This window comes from Ascaphus truei, chromosome 2, assembly GCF_040206685.1.
Source record: "Ascaphus truei isolate aAscTru1 chromosome 2, aAscTru1.hap1, whole genome shotgun sequence".
Classification (NCBI taxonomy): domain Eukaryota; kingdom Metazoa; phylum Chordata; class Amphibia; order Anura; family Ascaphidae; genus Ascaphus; species Ascaphus truei.
Genome location: NC_134484.1, coordinates 53,179,975 through 53,196,489, shown reverse-complemented (window position 1 = coordinate 53,196,489; position 16,515 = coordinate 53,179,975). Strand labels below are relative to the sequence as shown.

Below are 16,515 nucleotides of genomic sequence, written 5' to 3'. Positions count from 1 at the left end.
TTAAGGGACTGGAATATATTAAACCCACATGCATCGGTTAATTTTCATAATCAACTGGCAAACTGACATTGTCAGCTAACACATTGCAAGCTCTTATATTTGTATTTGATATGGACCTTATAGATTGGAGGGTTTGCGTTCTCCATTCAATTCCTCCTTTGTTGACCAACAGAATCAATAGAGTAACAAAGATCCAGAATAAAAAGGTCAAAATCGTCATTGAATTCTGCATTAACATTGGAAACTTATGGGGTGCTAGTTTGTGTCATTGCCTCATTATTGCTTATATTATACAAAATAGATTTTCTGAATTTTCATGACAGCACATATAAATATTGTTTACATATATTTTACACATCATTGAATAATTTTTTTGGCTGGTTATTTGAACAACTAAACTCGACATAAGGTAGTTAGTGTACATTTCCATAGTTCTAAAGGAATAACCTTTTCTTATTGAAACATACAGTACACAATAGGTCACTTAAACCTTGCTCTAAAGAATGTATGGTAGTCCCAGGTCCACAAAGCTCCATTAACCCAGGGCTCATAATGTGATGTTATCTAAAACAGGAACAGAATTTATTTAACCTAAATTAACATGGTATCCTCTAAGCTGTTTAGATGCTAAAACAATGGGCATCATTGAGCTTATTAGCATAGGTTTAACTTCATGTTATTGCTGAAATAGGTCTTTAGATGGCGTTGAAAAAGAGAGGATAGGCAAATAACACTAGAAATAAGGCTAGATTACATAAATTACACCTAGTTGTGTTTTAACACCCATTCCTGTGAAAGCCGTGTTTTATTATACTGTATGTGAGAAACTGCAAGATTAGGTATGACCTAAATAAGATAAAGTTAAGACCCTTCGTTAACCTTATCAGACTTTAGTGGATATGCACTGTTATAGTAACAACTCATTTGCATATAATTTGCTTGTCATTATCACTAACGTCTGTTAGGCTGAGTTCCCGCTGGCGCTGAGCACGCTATGCGCTTGGCGCTCTTACCTTCTTCAATGTGGATCAGCACATCCCATCTCCCGCTGTGATCGCGCGCTCATGCGCATGCACACACACTCTCCCAAGCGTTGTGCTTGGGGAGACCAGGGAGAGATACTTTCGTGCTGAGAGCAGGGTCACATGACCCTTCTCTGACAAATGGGAAGTGAGAGGCCGTGTTTTACTGTCCTGCTGTCACACACACAACACAAACACTTAATTCAGGAGAGAGAAGTGGAAAGGAGAGGGGGGCAAACGGACAGAGAGGTGCAAACGGACAGAGGGAGCAAACTGAGTGCTGCTGTGTGGTGGGGGGGCAAACGGAGTGCTGCTGTGTGGTGGGGGGGGGCAAACAGTGTGCTGCTGTGTGGTGGGGGGCAAACGGAGTGCTGCTGTGTGGTTGTGGGGGGAGCAAACAGAGTGCTGCTGGGTGGTGGGGGGGGCAAACGGAGTGCTGCTGTGTGGTGGTGGGGGGGCAAACGGAGTGGTGTGGTGGGGGGAGAAGGGAGAGAGAAAGAGATAGGGGGAGAAGGGAGAGAGAGAGGGGGGAGAAGGGAGAGAGAGAGGGGGGAGAAGGGAGAGAGAGAGGGGTGGTGGAAGGGAGAGAGAGAGAAGGGAGAGAGGGAGGGGGAGAAGAGAGAGAGAGGGATAGGGAAAGGGAGAGGGAGAGGGAGGGAGAGAGAGGGAGGGAGAGAGATGGAGGGAGAGAGAGAGGGAGAGAGAGAGAAGGAAGAGAGAGAAGGGGGAGAAGGGAGAGAGAGAGAGAGAGAGAGAGGGGGGGGGAGAAGGGAGAGGGAGAGAGGGGGGAGAAGGGAGAGAGAGAGGGGGGAGAAGGGAGAGAGAGAGGGGGGGAGAATGGAGAGAGAGAGAGAGAGAGCGAGAGAGGTAGGGGGGAGAAGGGAGAGATAGAAGTGGGAGAAGGGAGAGAGCGAGCTATAGAGAGAGATATATAGAGAGAGATATAGAGAGAGAGATATAGAGAGAGAGATATAGACAGAAACACAGACAGCCCCTATACAGCCAATGACACACACCCTCCTGTAATAGCCACGCCCTCCGTTCCTGCTCTAAAAATGTTGCAGGACAGCGATCGCTCATGCTTGCAGAGCTGGTGACATCACCGCTCTCCAAGCATGAGCGAGTTCAGCGGCAGCGGGGCCGCAGCCTTATAGTTAAAGTTATGCTCTTTAGAGGACAAATCAGGGCTTAACGCTACGTCTTTGTCCTTTGAAAATACACAATTAGTCTTATTGTGATGTTAAGCTACTGTAGGTTAACATCTGTCACGACTCGCGGTCCCTCGCGCGCCCCCAGGCGGACTCCGCGCACCCGTACTTACCTCCGCTCCTGCCCGACGCCTGCTGGCAACCTTCCACGCTGTCCTCCTCCATCACGCGTCTCTCCCTGCACGCGCAGTGCGGCCCCTCGAGAGCACCAGTCCCCACTGACGCGCTGCGCAGGTGCAGACCCCGCACCGCGGGATTGGAGGGTAGACGCGAGACGCATCACCGGCGTGTGATGTGCACGCGCGACACACGCGCAATGCACGCGCAACGCCCCCGAGCGATGAGTCAAGAGGAACTCATTAGTTCCAGTGCTGCCAGCTGTCTCTTCCCTTCCGGCCTATCCTGGCTCCTCACGAGGGTTACGCCCCCGCTCCACCCCCTGGGGTGATTGGTCCTTGCCTGCTACTTATGCTCAGCTGTGCCACTAGCACTTCGGCTGAGCATAGACTCTGTTACCTGGTGTTTGCCTCTGCCTCCCTTGTCTTCTTACCTTGTCCTATTTCTGCTTACCCGTGTACCGACTCTGCCTGCCTTTGGACCACTCGCTCTCTGGAACCCCGACCTTGGCTTGACTTCGACCATCCGTTTCTCTCCTGCCCTGACCCTTTGCTCTGGACTCCGACCATCCGCTCTTCTCCAGTTCTGACCTTGGCATTAGTACCTCGCTCGCTCTGGACCTCTCCCGCATCGGACTCGGCAAGTATACGATTACTCTCACTTCTCCTGCCCTAGACTCGGCCAGCAAGACTACTCTACACTCCGGACGGGGTCCCCGTGTCTGTGGCTGGTGGCTACTATCCCATCTCAGCACAGGGGTCTCGTCTAGTTTGTGGTGAGCACAGCGTAACCACGTCACAATAAGTGACTGCAGATCTGGGTCTTATAGACTAATGATTGTGATGATTGGTACCCAGAGATAAGGATTTCATTACTCCCACTGATAACAGAAAGTATCTCGTTATTATTCAGAATATCACAGTTTCCATATTATTCAATGGCAAAAGAAGAATATAACAGAATACCCCACCATAACGTGCCAAGAGGAGTAACAACCTTTGCTACTGTGTCAATAAGTAAGTATAGATATAGGATAAAGTATCTGTTGTCAAAATTTAGCATACTGTAGGTTGAACTTGATGGACCTATGTCTTTTTTCAACCTCATCATCTACTATGTAACTATGTATCTGTACAATAACTAGCAAAAAGATCCAATAAGATGATAAAGAGAATTACATGTTGGTCTTCAGTGTATTGTAATAAACAGGATTTGTTCTGTTATAATGGTGTCAACAGTAATGTGAGATATTACTTATTGAATAATTTAATATCAAAAATGAAAATATTCCATAATATTGAAACCTAGGGAAGCTCACATACTGTACCTTCACATTTAGGAATCAGTCCACTCCACATGACTTTTCCATCCATTAAGATACAGGTGATTGTTTCAGTGCCTTGGGTTTTGATAAATCCATCTTCACAAACAACAGAAACTGAACTTCCCAACTGAAAGTTGTCACCAAAGCGTCGAGCATTTATTGGTATTCCAGGGTCAGGACACTCATTATGTCCAAATGCTAAAAAAAAGCAAAAACAAATGATAATACAATAGCAGTAATTCTTATATTGTACAAAGATAAACCAGATAAAACTGTAAAAAATGATTATTTTCAATAGGATTCAAACTACTAGTCAACTCTATATGGCAAAGGGTGTTTCATCACAGGCAAATTGATTCAATTTCTGAAGAAACGTCTGGATGTTACAGAAAAGGTTGCATTTTTTCAAGTATAACTTACAAAGGAAAAGTACCTTACCAAGCATGTTTTATTCTTTCTGATCTACATTTAAATCCAAGAAAATTACACCGGGGTACTTGAGAGAGAAAGGTTCCCTATGCGGTGCACCACGGTATGTGTAAATTAGTTCAATTAAAATAATCTTAAATTCAAAAATATTATCAAATAAATGGCATCCAAATACACAAACGTGACAAACAGTGGTGTAAGATCAAAATAAAAAGTCCAGAGAAATGTATTGGAACATATAGACCTGTCTGAACACATACATACAACTGCAATGTTGATAAAATCAGGAAAAGTTATAGCACGTGACTGCTGAATAAACTTCAAATACTACGTAATGGTGTTATCATGTCCTCCCAAAATAGTGTATACAGGGATGAGACTAACTCAGAACCACAAAGTAGCTCAATAAAGGTAAGTAATACCATGTTTAATGTACATCAACAAATCAATACATAATAGTACCATAAGGACCTCTTAATAGGAACAAATCCTCCCTAAGTCTGCTGGTCAGAAAGCGTATCACATAGCAGATGCTAATGCCAATTATCGACTATGGAGACATAGTATACGGCTCGGCACCCCAAACCCACCTTAGCAAAGTTAATACCCTCAACAATTCAATACGCTGTTTTGTTCTCCAATGCAACAACAACACACATCACTGTGAAATGCCCAAAGAACTAGATTGGGCATCACTTGAGTCTTGCCTTCAAATACTTTCTGGGCAAGCTACCTGTCTATCGGAACAAGCTCCTCACCCCTAACACACGCAGCACTTATCATCTGAGATCTGACTCCAAAAGACAGTTCATGGTCCCAAGGTTCAGCAAAGTATCCGGCCGCTCCTCCTTCTCTTACTGTGCACCCAAAAACTGGAACAATCTACCAGAGACTCTCACAGCCACCACCAGTCTAAGTTCTTTCAAAACTAAAGCTGTCTCACATTTTAATCTGGTCTGTTACTGTTACATACGCCTATAATATATATTATCTCTAACTGTGCATGCTATGTCTTGAAAATAATGTATTACCTGTTCACTTATGTAACTGTATTTGTAACCATGCATTATTTGTATTATTTGTATTATTATACACCCTTTCCTCTGTTGCTCGACTGCTAAAACTCTGACTCAGGCCCTGATTCTCTCCCGTCTTGTTTACTGTAACCTGCTGCTGTCCAACTTCCTGCCTCTCACCTGTCTCCCCTACAATCTATCCTAAACGCTGCTGCCAGAATCACTCTACTCTTTCCTAGATGCAACTATATATATATATAACCAGTGGTTGACAAATCACCAAAAAATCTACTCGCCACACAAAAAATCTACTCGCCACCTAGTACCAAACGTGTGCTGCTTGGGCCAATATTTACTCGCCCGGGGGTTAAATCCACTTGCCCGGGGCAAGCAAATGTGTAGGTTTGTCGAACACTGTATATAACACATCACTGCGAAATGCTAAAAGAACTAGATTGGTCAACACTAGAGTCTAGTTCACCTTTCCTGTCTTGCCTTTAAATTCTTCATGGGCAAGCTACCCAACTACCTGAACAAGCTCCTCACCCCTACCACTTGCAGCACTTATCACCTGAGATCAGACTCCAAAAGACTGTTCATGGTCCCAAGGCTCAACAAAGTATCCGGACGTTCCTCCTTCTCCTACCGTGCACCCCAAAACTGGAACAACCTACCAGAGACTCTCACATCCACCACCAGTTTAAGTTCTTTCAAATCTAAGGCTGTCTCACATTTTAACCTGGTCTGTAACTGTTTCATACGCTCATAATATATATTTTCTATAACTGTGCACGCAATGTCTTGTATATAATGTATACCCTGTTCATTTATGTAACTGTACTTGTAACCATGTATTATTTGTTTTACTCTGTGCCCAGGACATACTTGAAAACGAGGGGTAACTCTCAATGTATTACTTCCTGGTAAAATATTTTATAAATAAATAAATAAATAATAAATAGATCTGTCTCACCATCTCCCCTCATGAAATCCCCTCCTGGCTTCCAATCAAATCCCGCATCTCACACTCCATTCTTCTCTTCACTTTTAAAGCTGTATACTCTTCTGCCCCTCCTTCCATCTCAGCCTTAATTTCTCGTTATGCACCTCCAGACTCTTGTATTCTTCTCAAGGATGTCTTCTTTCTACCCCCTTTGTATCTAAAGCCTTAAACCTTTTTCACTGACTGCCCCACACCTCTGGAATGCCCTTCCCCTCAGTACCCGACTAGCACCCTCTCTATCCACCTTTAAGACCCACCTTAAGACACACTTGCTTAAAGAAGCGTATGAATAGCACTGTGGATAATATGGGACAAATGTTACATAAAGCTTGGCCCCCTGCAGACGCACTTACCAGAATTCCCTCCTACTGTCTCTGTGCGTTTTCCCTACCTACCAATTAGACTGTAAGCTCCTCAGAGCAGGGACTCATCTTCCTTAATGTTACTTTTATGCCTGTAGCACTTATTCCCATGACCTGTTATTTATATTATCTGTTATAAATATGTTATTTATTTGATTACCACATGTATTACTACTATGAAGCGCTATGTACATTAATGGCGCTATATAAATAAAGACATACAATACAAAACAATTTGTCATCTTAGCTCTATGCCCAAGACATACTTGAAAATGAGAGGTAACTCTCAATGTATTACTTCCTGGTAAAACATTTTATAAATAATTTACTAAAAATGGGCTTGTATGTATCAATGACACATTGCAGGTTTTTATTTTTGCTCCAGGTTACATAAGTCCCTGGAAATAAAATGAAAAATGTTCATGTGCCGGCAATCAGGAATTCCCCCCGCTCACCGAACTGTTGGTGAATCGTAATACAGAAGTTCATACAAAAATAATTGCTGCACTCTGTATTATATATGTATAAATGTAGCTATATTTAGTGACAAACAGGGAAATACAAAACCTACCCAAATAGGCTTGATGATGCACATTTAATATAGAGTGCAGCAATACTTTTTTTTTATATGTACTACTGGAAACTTTTAAGTATTTTTTCATACATTTGGCACAGATTGTTAGCCAGAACGGTTACTGTTGCTTCAGATTGCTCCTCTTTATAAAGTATTGGAACTCTAATTATAAGGCACACATTTCAGAATAGTTTTTAAAGAGAATATAATAAGGCAGCGTTGCGCAAACTGGGAGGGGGGGCAGGAGATTCTTCTGGGGGGCGCGCGGGCGGTTGCAGAGGCCCTGCGCTATTCCCCCAGGCATTTAATTTAATGCCGGGGGATCACGTAAGACCCCTGCAAGACTCCACTTACCTTGTTTCAGCTGGCTGCATGACGCATTGCCATGGCAACGCGGTGTCAAATGAGGCCGCGGGGCCATGTGGCGTGACATGCGTCAAATGACGCCGCGGGTCACGTGACATGACGTCACATGACCCCGCAGTGTCATTTGACACATCAGTAGACACGAGGGTGGCACGACCGAGGAGAGAGCAGGTAGGGGGGCGCAGGCGTGGGAAGTTTGCGCACCGCTGTAATAAGGTATTTAAAGTAGTAGCACTTTAAATACCTATAAAAAAAAACTGTTTTCAATATTGTTCTCAGTCATGTTCACAGTTAAATTCCTCAGTGTATGTAGAGTCCATATACCTCATCACAGCATCATTTTCCAAACTCATGCCTGGTACTATACAAGTCTTTAGTAAAGAATTATTAGTGAATGAAAGGCTCCAATAAAGTCTGCAATGCCTTGAGCAATATATTTAACTTCTGTCATGGCAAACTCAATTTGTCCAGAAATAAGCAAAGCTTTCTTTGTGTCACATTGGTTTTAAATCAATTCAGGTTGTGCTAGTAACAACTCACATTTGAGTAGTGCAAATGTTTTCACTTTCATTTGATCTAGATTATTTCATCAGATATATTCCCAATCAGCTCACATAATGGAACATTATAAGGAGTGATTCTGTAGTTTTACGATGCTTTTTTCACACTGATGAAAATTATACTGACATCCCTTTTAGATGGTAAGCAATTTTGAAGTCAGTAGTTCAGTACAAACAAGCACCATGTAACAGTATTTCCTGAACCTCTAAATTCAAAACAAAGCTTGTTTTCTATTTTGTAGAAAGTCATCAAGACAAGGGGCAAACAGCTAAGCTGTAACCAAAATCTAAATTAAATATCATGATATTTAAGGCAAAGAAAAATGAACAAAGAAAACAAATATGTGGCAACAAATCTGGAAAAAGGGGAGCACAGTGGTTCTTTTTAGAAATGTGTTGTTGAGCAAAGAAGCTTATTTATTAAACTCTGATATTTGCAAAATCGCTGGAAAAAATAATTAAATTAAATACAAGACAAAGGTAATGAGGGGCCAGTTAGTGAGAGCTTACAATGTAGAGGGAATGAGGGACAATGTTGATACAAAAGGTAAAGCTGCAGCTCAATGTGGAGGTGGATGGAGTACATCTTGGGATGGAGTATGATCCATGCACAGTTGATCCCATTAAGTTTGAAGGTGTGGATGTTAGGGGGTGTTAGCAAGGAGATCGGTCCATCTGTGCAGCTGGTCCCTATGGGTTTGGAGGGGTGTTGGATGTTACATCCAGATAGGCTTCTTTGAAAATGTGAGTTTTTAGGGAGTTTTATATGTCTGAAAGTTGGGGTACAGTCTGATACTATGTGGTAGGGAATTCAAGGGAGAGGGGGCAGCATGGGAGAAGTCTTGAAGAGGAAGTTATAAAATAGGAGGAAAGGTGGATGAAAGGGGAAGAAAATAGGGGGTATTTAGGGATATATTTGGGGATGAGGGCTGAGATATAAAAGGGGATAGCATCATTTAGAGCTTTACACAGTGTCAGGGTTTTAAATTATATTTTAAAGGATATGGGAAGCCAGTGTAGGCATTTGCATAGTGGAGCAGCAGATGTGGAGTGGTGAGTGAGGTACATGTGCCTGCCAGCAGCATTTTAGGGGGGTTGGATTTTGGATAGACGGGCAAGGAGAACAAACTAGGAGAAGGTTGCAGTGGTCAAGGCAAGCAAGAAGAGTGAGTGAATTATGGTTTTTAATGGCATCATGAGTGAGAAAGGATTGTAACCTGGTGATATTTTGGAGGTGGAGACAACAGAACTTAGTGAGGGACTGAATGTGAAGAATGAATAATTAAATAATAATAATTGTTTATTCTTGTATAGCGCTGCTAGTTTTACATAGTGCTGTACAGAGACATTTTGCAGACAAAGTCCCTGCCCTATGGAGGTTACAATCTATGTTTTTTGTGCCTGAGGCACAGGGAGAAGGTGGCTTGTCCAAGGTCACAAGGACTGACACTGGGAATTGAACCAGGTTCTGATGCAAACTCAGTGCCAGTGTGTCTTTACTCATTGAGCTGCTTTTTCTCCCAATGGAGGAGATTGATCAGAGTCAAAGATGACCCCTAGACAGCGGGCATGTGTTGTTGAAGAGATTGTGGTGTTATTGACAGCGAGGGAGAGTTTAGGTGTAGAGGTGGCAATGGAAGGGGGGAAAGTATTAGTTCTGTTTTGGAAGGAGATTGCACAGACAAAGTTGGTGACACAGGACAAGAGAGAGGGAATGAGGTCAGTGGAGGAGAGGTATATTTGGGTGAATATACTGGCTGTATGCCTACATTTATTAAGTGTTACTATTTCATAAGATACTTTCAGTTAAATTGGGATGTCCAGTGCCAAAAAGTGTCTTATGAAATAGTGCACTTAGTAAATATATGCATTAATGCTTTCATTTAATAATGATTGAATAGGAGAAACATTTAATGTGTAGAGCTATATTATTATAATTATTGTTTTATTTGTGCAATAATTGTAATGTATCATTAGGGTTGGCACATTTACTAGTATTTTGGTTTTGATTCTAAAAATGTTTTGTGTTAGGATTTTTGTTTGGCCGGAACTTGATTGGTGTAAAATGATGAGACAAGATAAAAATAAGTAGGAAATTCGTTTCAAACTTTTGGGCAAACTTTTTTTTATAATTCAAACATTTGTGCATTAATTTGCAAACCTAAAACTTAGCATTTTCTTTTTTCTTTTAGGAAGAATAATACTTTTGATTTCCACACATAAATTCCCATGTTTCCCATTCACAAACACAAAAGTCAGCCCAGTGTATTTAAAAACTTTTTTTTAAAACGGAGAATGAGCCTTTTTTGGGTTGTGACCAATATTTAATTTGGATTCAAAATATTTGTTTGAAAGTTCGACGTCATCCGAATGAACGCTGAAATTTGGGATGTTTGGATTTTTAACCATCAAACATTACCATCCACAATCATAATGATGGGCAATTTTAAGCTTACAATAATTTGGTTTTAAATATTGAAGTAGGACTGCTTAAAAATAAATCTGGCAAAAACTTGAACACTGGGCAAAAAGCAAAGTGTTTCTGTGTGTATTGTGTCGAATGCCAGATTTTTTTAAATATAATTAACTGCATGCACCACATGACCCCCATTAAATTGTTTCAGCATGGAAGTTGGAACTGGGCACAAATGTAAGTCATGCATGTTATGTAAACTTCAGTCAAATACGAAAATCTTACATTCTAAAAGAAAAACCCTACTAGCAAAACAGCAGTTTTATATGCCACACTGCAGTGACATATGTCACAGGCAATTTAGTGTTAATGCTACATAATTAAATTTTGAGAACTTATTAGTGACAGCTTCTCCACTAGTGTCTCTTTGAAAAGACACTAAAGGTATATTGTTATTAATTGCATGATCTTTGTCTTGGCAGATACAGTTACTCATTTAACAACAGCAATAGGAGCAGACATATCATTTGAATGTTTTCTCTTAGATGACATTAAAACATTCTACCATCAATTTCATAAATGCCTGAAAGTATAAAGAAGCCCGAAGGTAAAAAATAGACATGAACATTTTTTTCCCCATATATTGTTTTTGACCCTTATAGCATGCGATGCTCTTAAAAACGGAACACAATGGGAATCTTTTCTAGCTATACAAACAGTTGATGTTTTAATGGGCTTTATTTTTTTTACGATCAAATTGTATCAAAGTAAATCTACAACAAATGCGGGAAATGTCAAGGTGGGGTCAGCCCACATTCCCACGGTAAGATTAGCAAGGAGATGTTGTCCTCAAAAAACATTTTACATGATTACAGTCACATTTACAGTGGCGACACTGTTAATTCTAACACGCCCGTCACCGCGGTTAAAATAAACCGCGGGCGCCGCGCGGCAGTACCCCGCCACGAACCGGAAAGGTTCGTGGCCGCTTTCCAGCGCCTCGGGCGCTTTCAATAGAAAGCGCCATAGCGCTTTTCCATTGCGGCGCGGGATAGACCGGGCAACGTGCGGGGAGCGCGCATGCAACTTTTAACAACATGCCTGTCACGTGCCCGGCCAGCTCCCGTCTTTTGTAAGACTAAGCTGTGCCGCAGCAGTATATTCTTTAGATACAGTATTTTGAAACTGTATTTAATGTTTGAATGTAATCATCATTGACAAGTCTTTTGACAAAAGACTATGGTACATTAATAGTCATAAGTTACCCTAATAGAAATATTCATACATTACGGCTATGCATTAAGCTTTCACAGTGCTAAACGTGTATTTTATGAGATACACCATTTTTAATAACATACTTACTGCTATATGTGATGTTAAATCCACGTCCAGACATTGAGTGATCTGCTTGAAATTCTAGTCGTATTATATGACTATTGCTGGTGAGATGAGACGGAACCTCAGCCCCAGTGAAAGTTCCCAGTATCGGGGCATCTATTGAATCGCCATCTTTAATTGCAAGAAAATCAAACTGAGTTTCTAAATCAAAATCATTAAATGAGAGGTGAATTCGACTCCCCGGATCTGATATGATTGTCCAGATGCAGTTTAAACTATTACCATATCCCTCTGGATAGTCGGGCGAAAGAACTGTTCCCATTGGTGCAGTGAAATTAGATAGACAAGGAACTGCAAAAAGAAAAAAAAAACAAAGAAGAGATTATAAAGCGAACACATTTCATTGAGGTTTTCCACATTGGTTATAAAAATGCACATAAAAATAGCTGCTCATACAGTACATGTGGGAATAATTGTTGGACTTTATTCAAATTAAAATGATAATTGTCATCTGTAAATTTTATGGAAGCATTTTAGACCATAATTCTTGCATTCTCAAGCATTTTAAAATGTGCTTATCGTCTTCGCTAAACAACATTTTGTCACTATGCACTTGATTAGGTCATCATGCTGTCACCAATTACAAAGAATATTTATTACACTATAATAATCTACTGTAACAGAGCAATAATTGCTCAAATGTTCTTAAAAATAGATTGATTTTTCTGCAAGATATGATGAAAAATAAAAGGTGTTCTGTTTTTTATGAACACAGTATATATATATATATATATATATATATATATATATATATATATATATATATAAAAAAATATATATATATATATATATATATATATATATACATGTAGAGGTATCAGTACCGTGTTAGCCGAGCTTCAATAATCAAAAAATAAATAGATGATACCGTTCTGTGGCTAACGAAATGCTTTTATTTGTGCGAGCTTTCGAGATACACTGATCTCTTCTTCCGGCGATGTTACAATGTTACAATGGCATTGTAACATCGCCGGAAGAACATCAGTGTATCTCGAAAGCTCGCACAAATAAAAGCATTTCGTTAGCCACAGAACGGTATCATCTATTTATTTTTTGATTATATATATATATATATATATATATATATATAAAAGAAAAAGAAAGTGCACCCTCCTAGTGAAATATTGTATGGACAGCTACTGTAACTGTCAATATACAGAATACAGTATATATATATATATATATATATATATATATATATATATATATATATATATTTATATATATACATACATACACACACACACACACACACACACACACACACACACACACACACACACACACACACACACACACACACACACACACACACACACACACACACACACACACACACACACAGTCCCAATATGTAACATTAAGACCACAGTTCTAAATGGGAACAATTAAAGATGAACGAATATGGCTAAAAGATAAAATGACACAAATGTCAACAAAAAATAAAAACCACAATATTCCTTTGGTGATTTGGGCTGCTTTATTCGAGGGGTAAACCACTCCCTGCATGAATCTGGGAAAGGAAAAAAGAAAAAGAAAGTGCACCCTCCTAGTGAAATATTGTATGGACAGTTACTGTAACAGTCAGTATACAGTGTGTGTATATATATATATATATATATATATATATATATATATATATATATATATATATATATATATATATATATGTACTGTATATACTTTTTTCCTTTCCCAGATTTGTTTATATATGAATAGACACATACACACACACACATTTTTTATATATTATTGTATGCTTTATATTGTGCATTGTAAGTGATTGACGTGTGTATGTGCATGTGTATGTGTGTGTGTGTGTGTGTATATATACACACACATACACATGCACTTACACACATCAATCACTTACAATGCACAATATAAAGCATAATATAATTGATATCATTAAATCTATATACTGGTTATAATAACAGTTTTTGTTTGTTCTTTAGGAAAATGTGTGGGCTGTCTAATTAACCCTTCAGTATGTTCTTACCTACATTTGGATATATGTATAGAATATAATCACTTATTGTTAGAAACAAACTGCATTTTTTTGTACAGGCAACGTAGGAGACTTCTGCATTACTCTATACCCTTGCATATTACAATTAGCATTCATCACCACATGCTCCTGATTTATTATTTGGAAAAATGTCAATGAGAGTAGGTAGAAATGAGCAACGGCGTATTCATTAGCATTTCCAACCAACCTGCCAGCTTTTGCCTGAATTAAACGTATTTTTATATTATTTTTAACTAATTACTATTGAATCCTACTTTGCTGCACGTTTATAGTAAACATGATTGAAAGAGTTTGAAAAATAAATGAGTAAACAATGTTGAATGCACAGATATATTTACCCTTTTACTGGTTGCATCCTAAAAATATGTACAATGTTCTAAAACAACATTTCAATTTTGAATTACTGTTGGTTCCGTGTGGATATACTATATGGTAATGTGACCACACCTATCAAATCCTTCTCATAAAAATAGTTTTGCAGTTAAGATTTGATTAGGCTGTTCAATGTTTCTCTCGGTGAGCCATGTCACACACCGTGCAAACCATCATTTTGTCTATTTTGATTAAAAACTATTTTAACTACAATCGCTACTGGTTTGAATAAAGGCATTCTGGGCATACGATGTGTTGTGTCTCAAAAGTAAAAACAATAAGACATCAAGACAAAAAATACATATATATGTAATGGGAGTAGACAAGAAGACATGTACAATGCTGGGGGACATTGAGCTCTCCAACAAAAAGCGACTACCTAAATTATCCCTATACATGATATTTTGACATGGGCATGTCTGGGAGAGGGTGTATTTTGACAGTACTTTAAAGAAATAGTTTTATTTTGCTATTAATCAGGGGTTAGTCAATTTTACAGGAATAAAAATGTGTCTGTGGTCTGTGAAATTGCTGCATTCCAAATTACATTTTCTACACAAATTTCCATTCATCAAGCCAACGTCAAATTTAGTCAATCAAATACTGTATGGGTAAATTATTGATTGAGTGCCACAAGTCATACTACAATACCCATATATTTGTAGAGATTAAGGGCCTTATTCAGAGAGGGTTGATAAAAAAAATCGCCAGGGAATGTAAAATGCCGTTTATTTGGGTGTTGCTATCACGGTATTCAGAAAGGCTCGATTACCAGTGATAGCAAATTGCCCAAAACGGGCGAGTTGCTGCAACCGACAGCATCGAGCCTCTGAAAAGGCCTGAACCGGCGATTCATTTCTGCTGCAGAGAGAGCGGCTCTGAGAGAGTCGCCTCTCACAGCGGAAATGTCGCCCGAAAATTATTTATTTAAATATACATTTCTTTAATAGTGTAGAGGTGCAGGGGGTCTCCGGAGCTGAACCACGTTGGTTTTATGTCCGGGGACCCCCTGCTTCCCGAGATACAGGCACCTTTATGGGGTGCCAGTATCTCCTATGCAAGGAAATGTCCCGGTCACGTGACGCTGGACATTTCAATGCAGAGGGATACCGGCACCCCAAAAAGGGGCCTGTATCTCGGGAAGCAGGGGGTCCCTGGACCTGAAACCAATGTGGTTCAGCTCCGGAGACCCCCTGCACATCTACACTTTTAAAGAAATATATATCAATAAATATTTTAATAAACATCAATACTCGCCCCCCCCCCCTCCGCCCAAACCCATACAGTACAGTAATGGGCAAAATAACTATTATCCAGATATGGATAATAGATTATTTGCCCATTATTAGTCACTGCATTAGCATACAAAAATAAAGTAAATAAATACAGTTATACTTACCACAATAGCAGGTCCCTCTGTCCCCCATAGCAAGAAAGCATATATACATAATAAAAACATTCTAATGGCCCCTAAACCCTTAATCACCTTAGCGGTTACTAACTGCTTTAGTCATTAAGGGGTTAACCCACCCTGACCAGATACCAACCCAGTAGGCCTAAGCACCCACCTTGACTGACTATACCCACCCTATACCCATTGAGTAGTATAGTGGTACATCATACCCATATAATAATAATATGGGCATGATAAGCCTCTATAACACTCAATGGGCACCCTAATGACAATACATTAATACACAAGACACATAATAATAAAACGTAACTAAACTCCAAAAAAACACACTTCACTAAATAAAAACAGTAGCCAGCTAATCCAATCAATAGAAGCAATTACAACATCAACAATGAATTAATTCAACCATTACCCAATCAAACCAATTAATTCCTAAACCAATTCAAAATGAATAGTAACACTAACCAATCCAAACAATGAATTACTCCAACATTAATGAATGTAACCATTAAAACTCAAAGAAATAAATTAAAACAATTTCTGAAGTAACCATAAAACACATTAGCTAACATAATATAACATAAAGTACAAGCGAACACCAATCACAAACCTTTTATTACATTAAGCATGAACAAGCAAACAATCACATCCACATAATAAACTGCAATGAAAAAAAGCAACAGCAATAACAAGCGAGAAATGCCCCCCAAATATTGTCATAATAATGTATTAATCTGTACCCTAAAGAGGTACAGATTAATATATTATCAGTCAATGTGCCTCCCCCAAAAATCAAAAAACACATCCAAAGATTAAACCTGTAAAAAGAGACATTTACAAACATTGAATATATTACTTACCATTAGAAGCGGTGGCCCTCCGACTCCCGGGGTAACAGGAAGCTCACG

At 39.5% G+C, this 16,515-nt stretch overlaps 1 protein-coding gene across 6 annotated transcripts in view; it reads right to left on the bottom strand.

Moving 5' to 3' along the window:
* Positions 1-16,515, bottom strand: part of CSMD3 (CUB and Sushi multiple domains 3) — a 1,548,521-nt gene that overhangs the window by 610,237 nt on the left and 921,769 nt on the right. For all 6 annotated transcript variants that reach the window (XM_075582415.1, XM_075582410.1, XM_075582412.1 and 3 more), the window contains 2 exons: positions 11,757-12,083; positions 3,675-3,869 (listed from right to left, as the gene is read on the bottom strand). In XM_075582415.1, the coding sequence (XP_075438530.1) occupies positions 3,675-3,869; positions 11,757-12,083 (522 nt within the window). The remainder of the gene's footprint in view (positions 1-3,674; positions 3,870-11,756; positions 12,084-16,515) is intronic.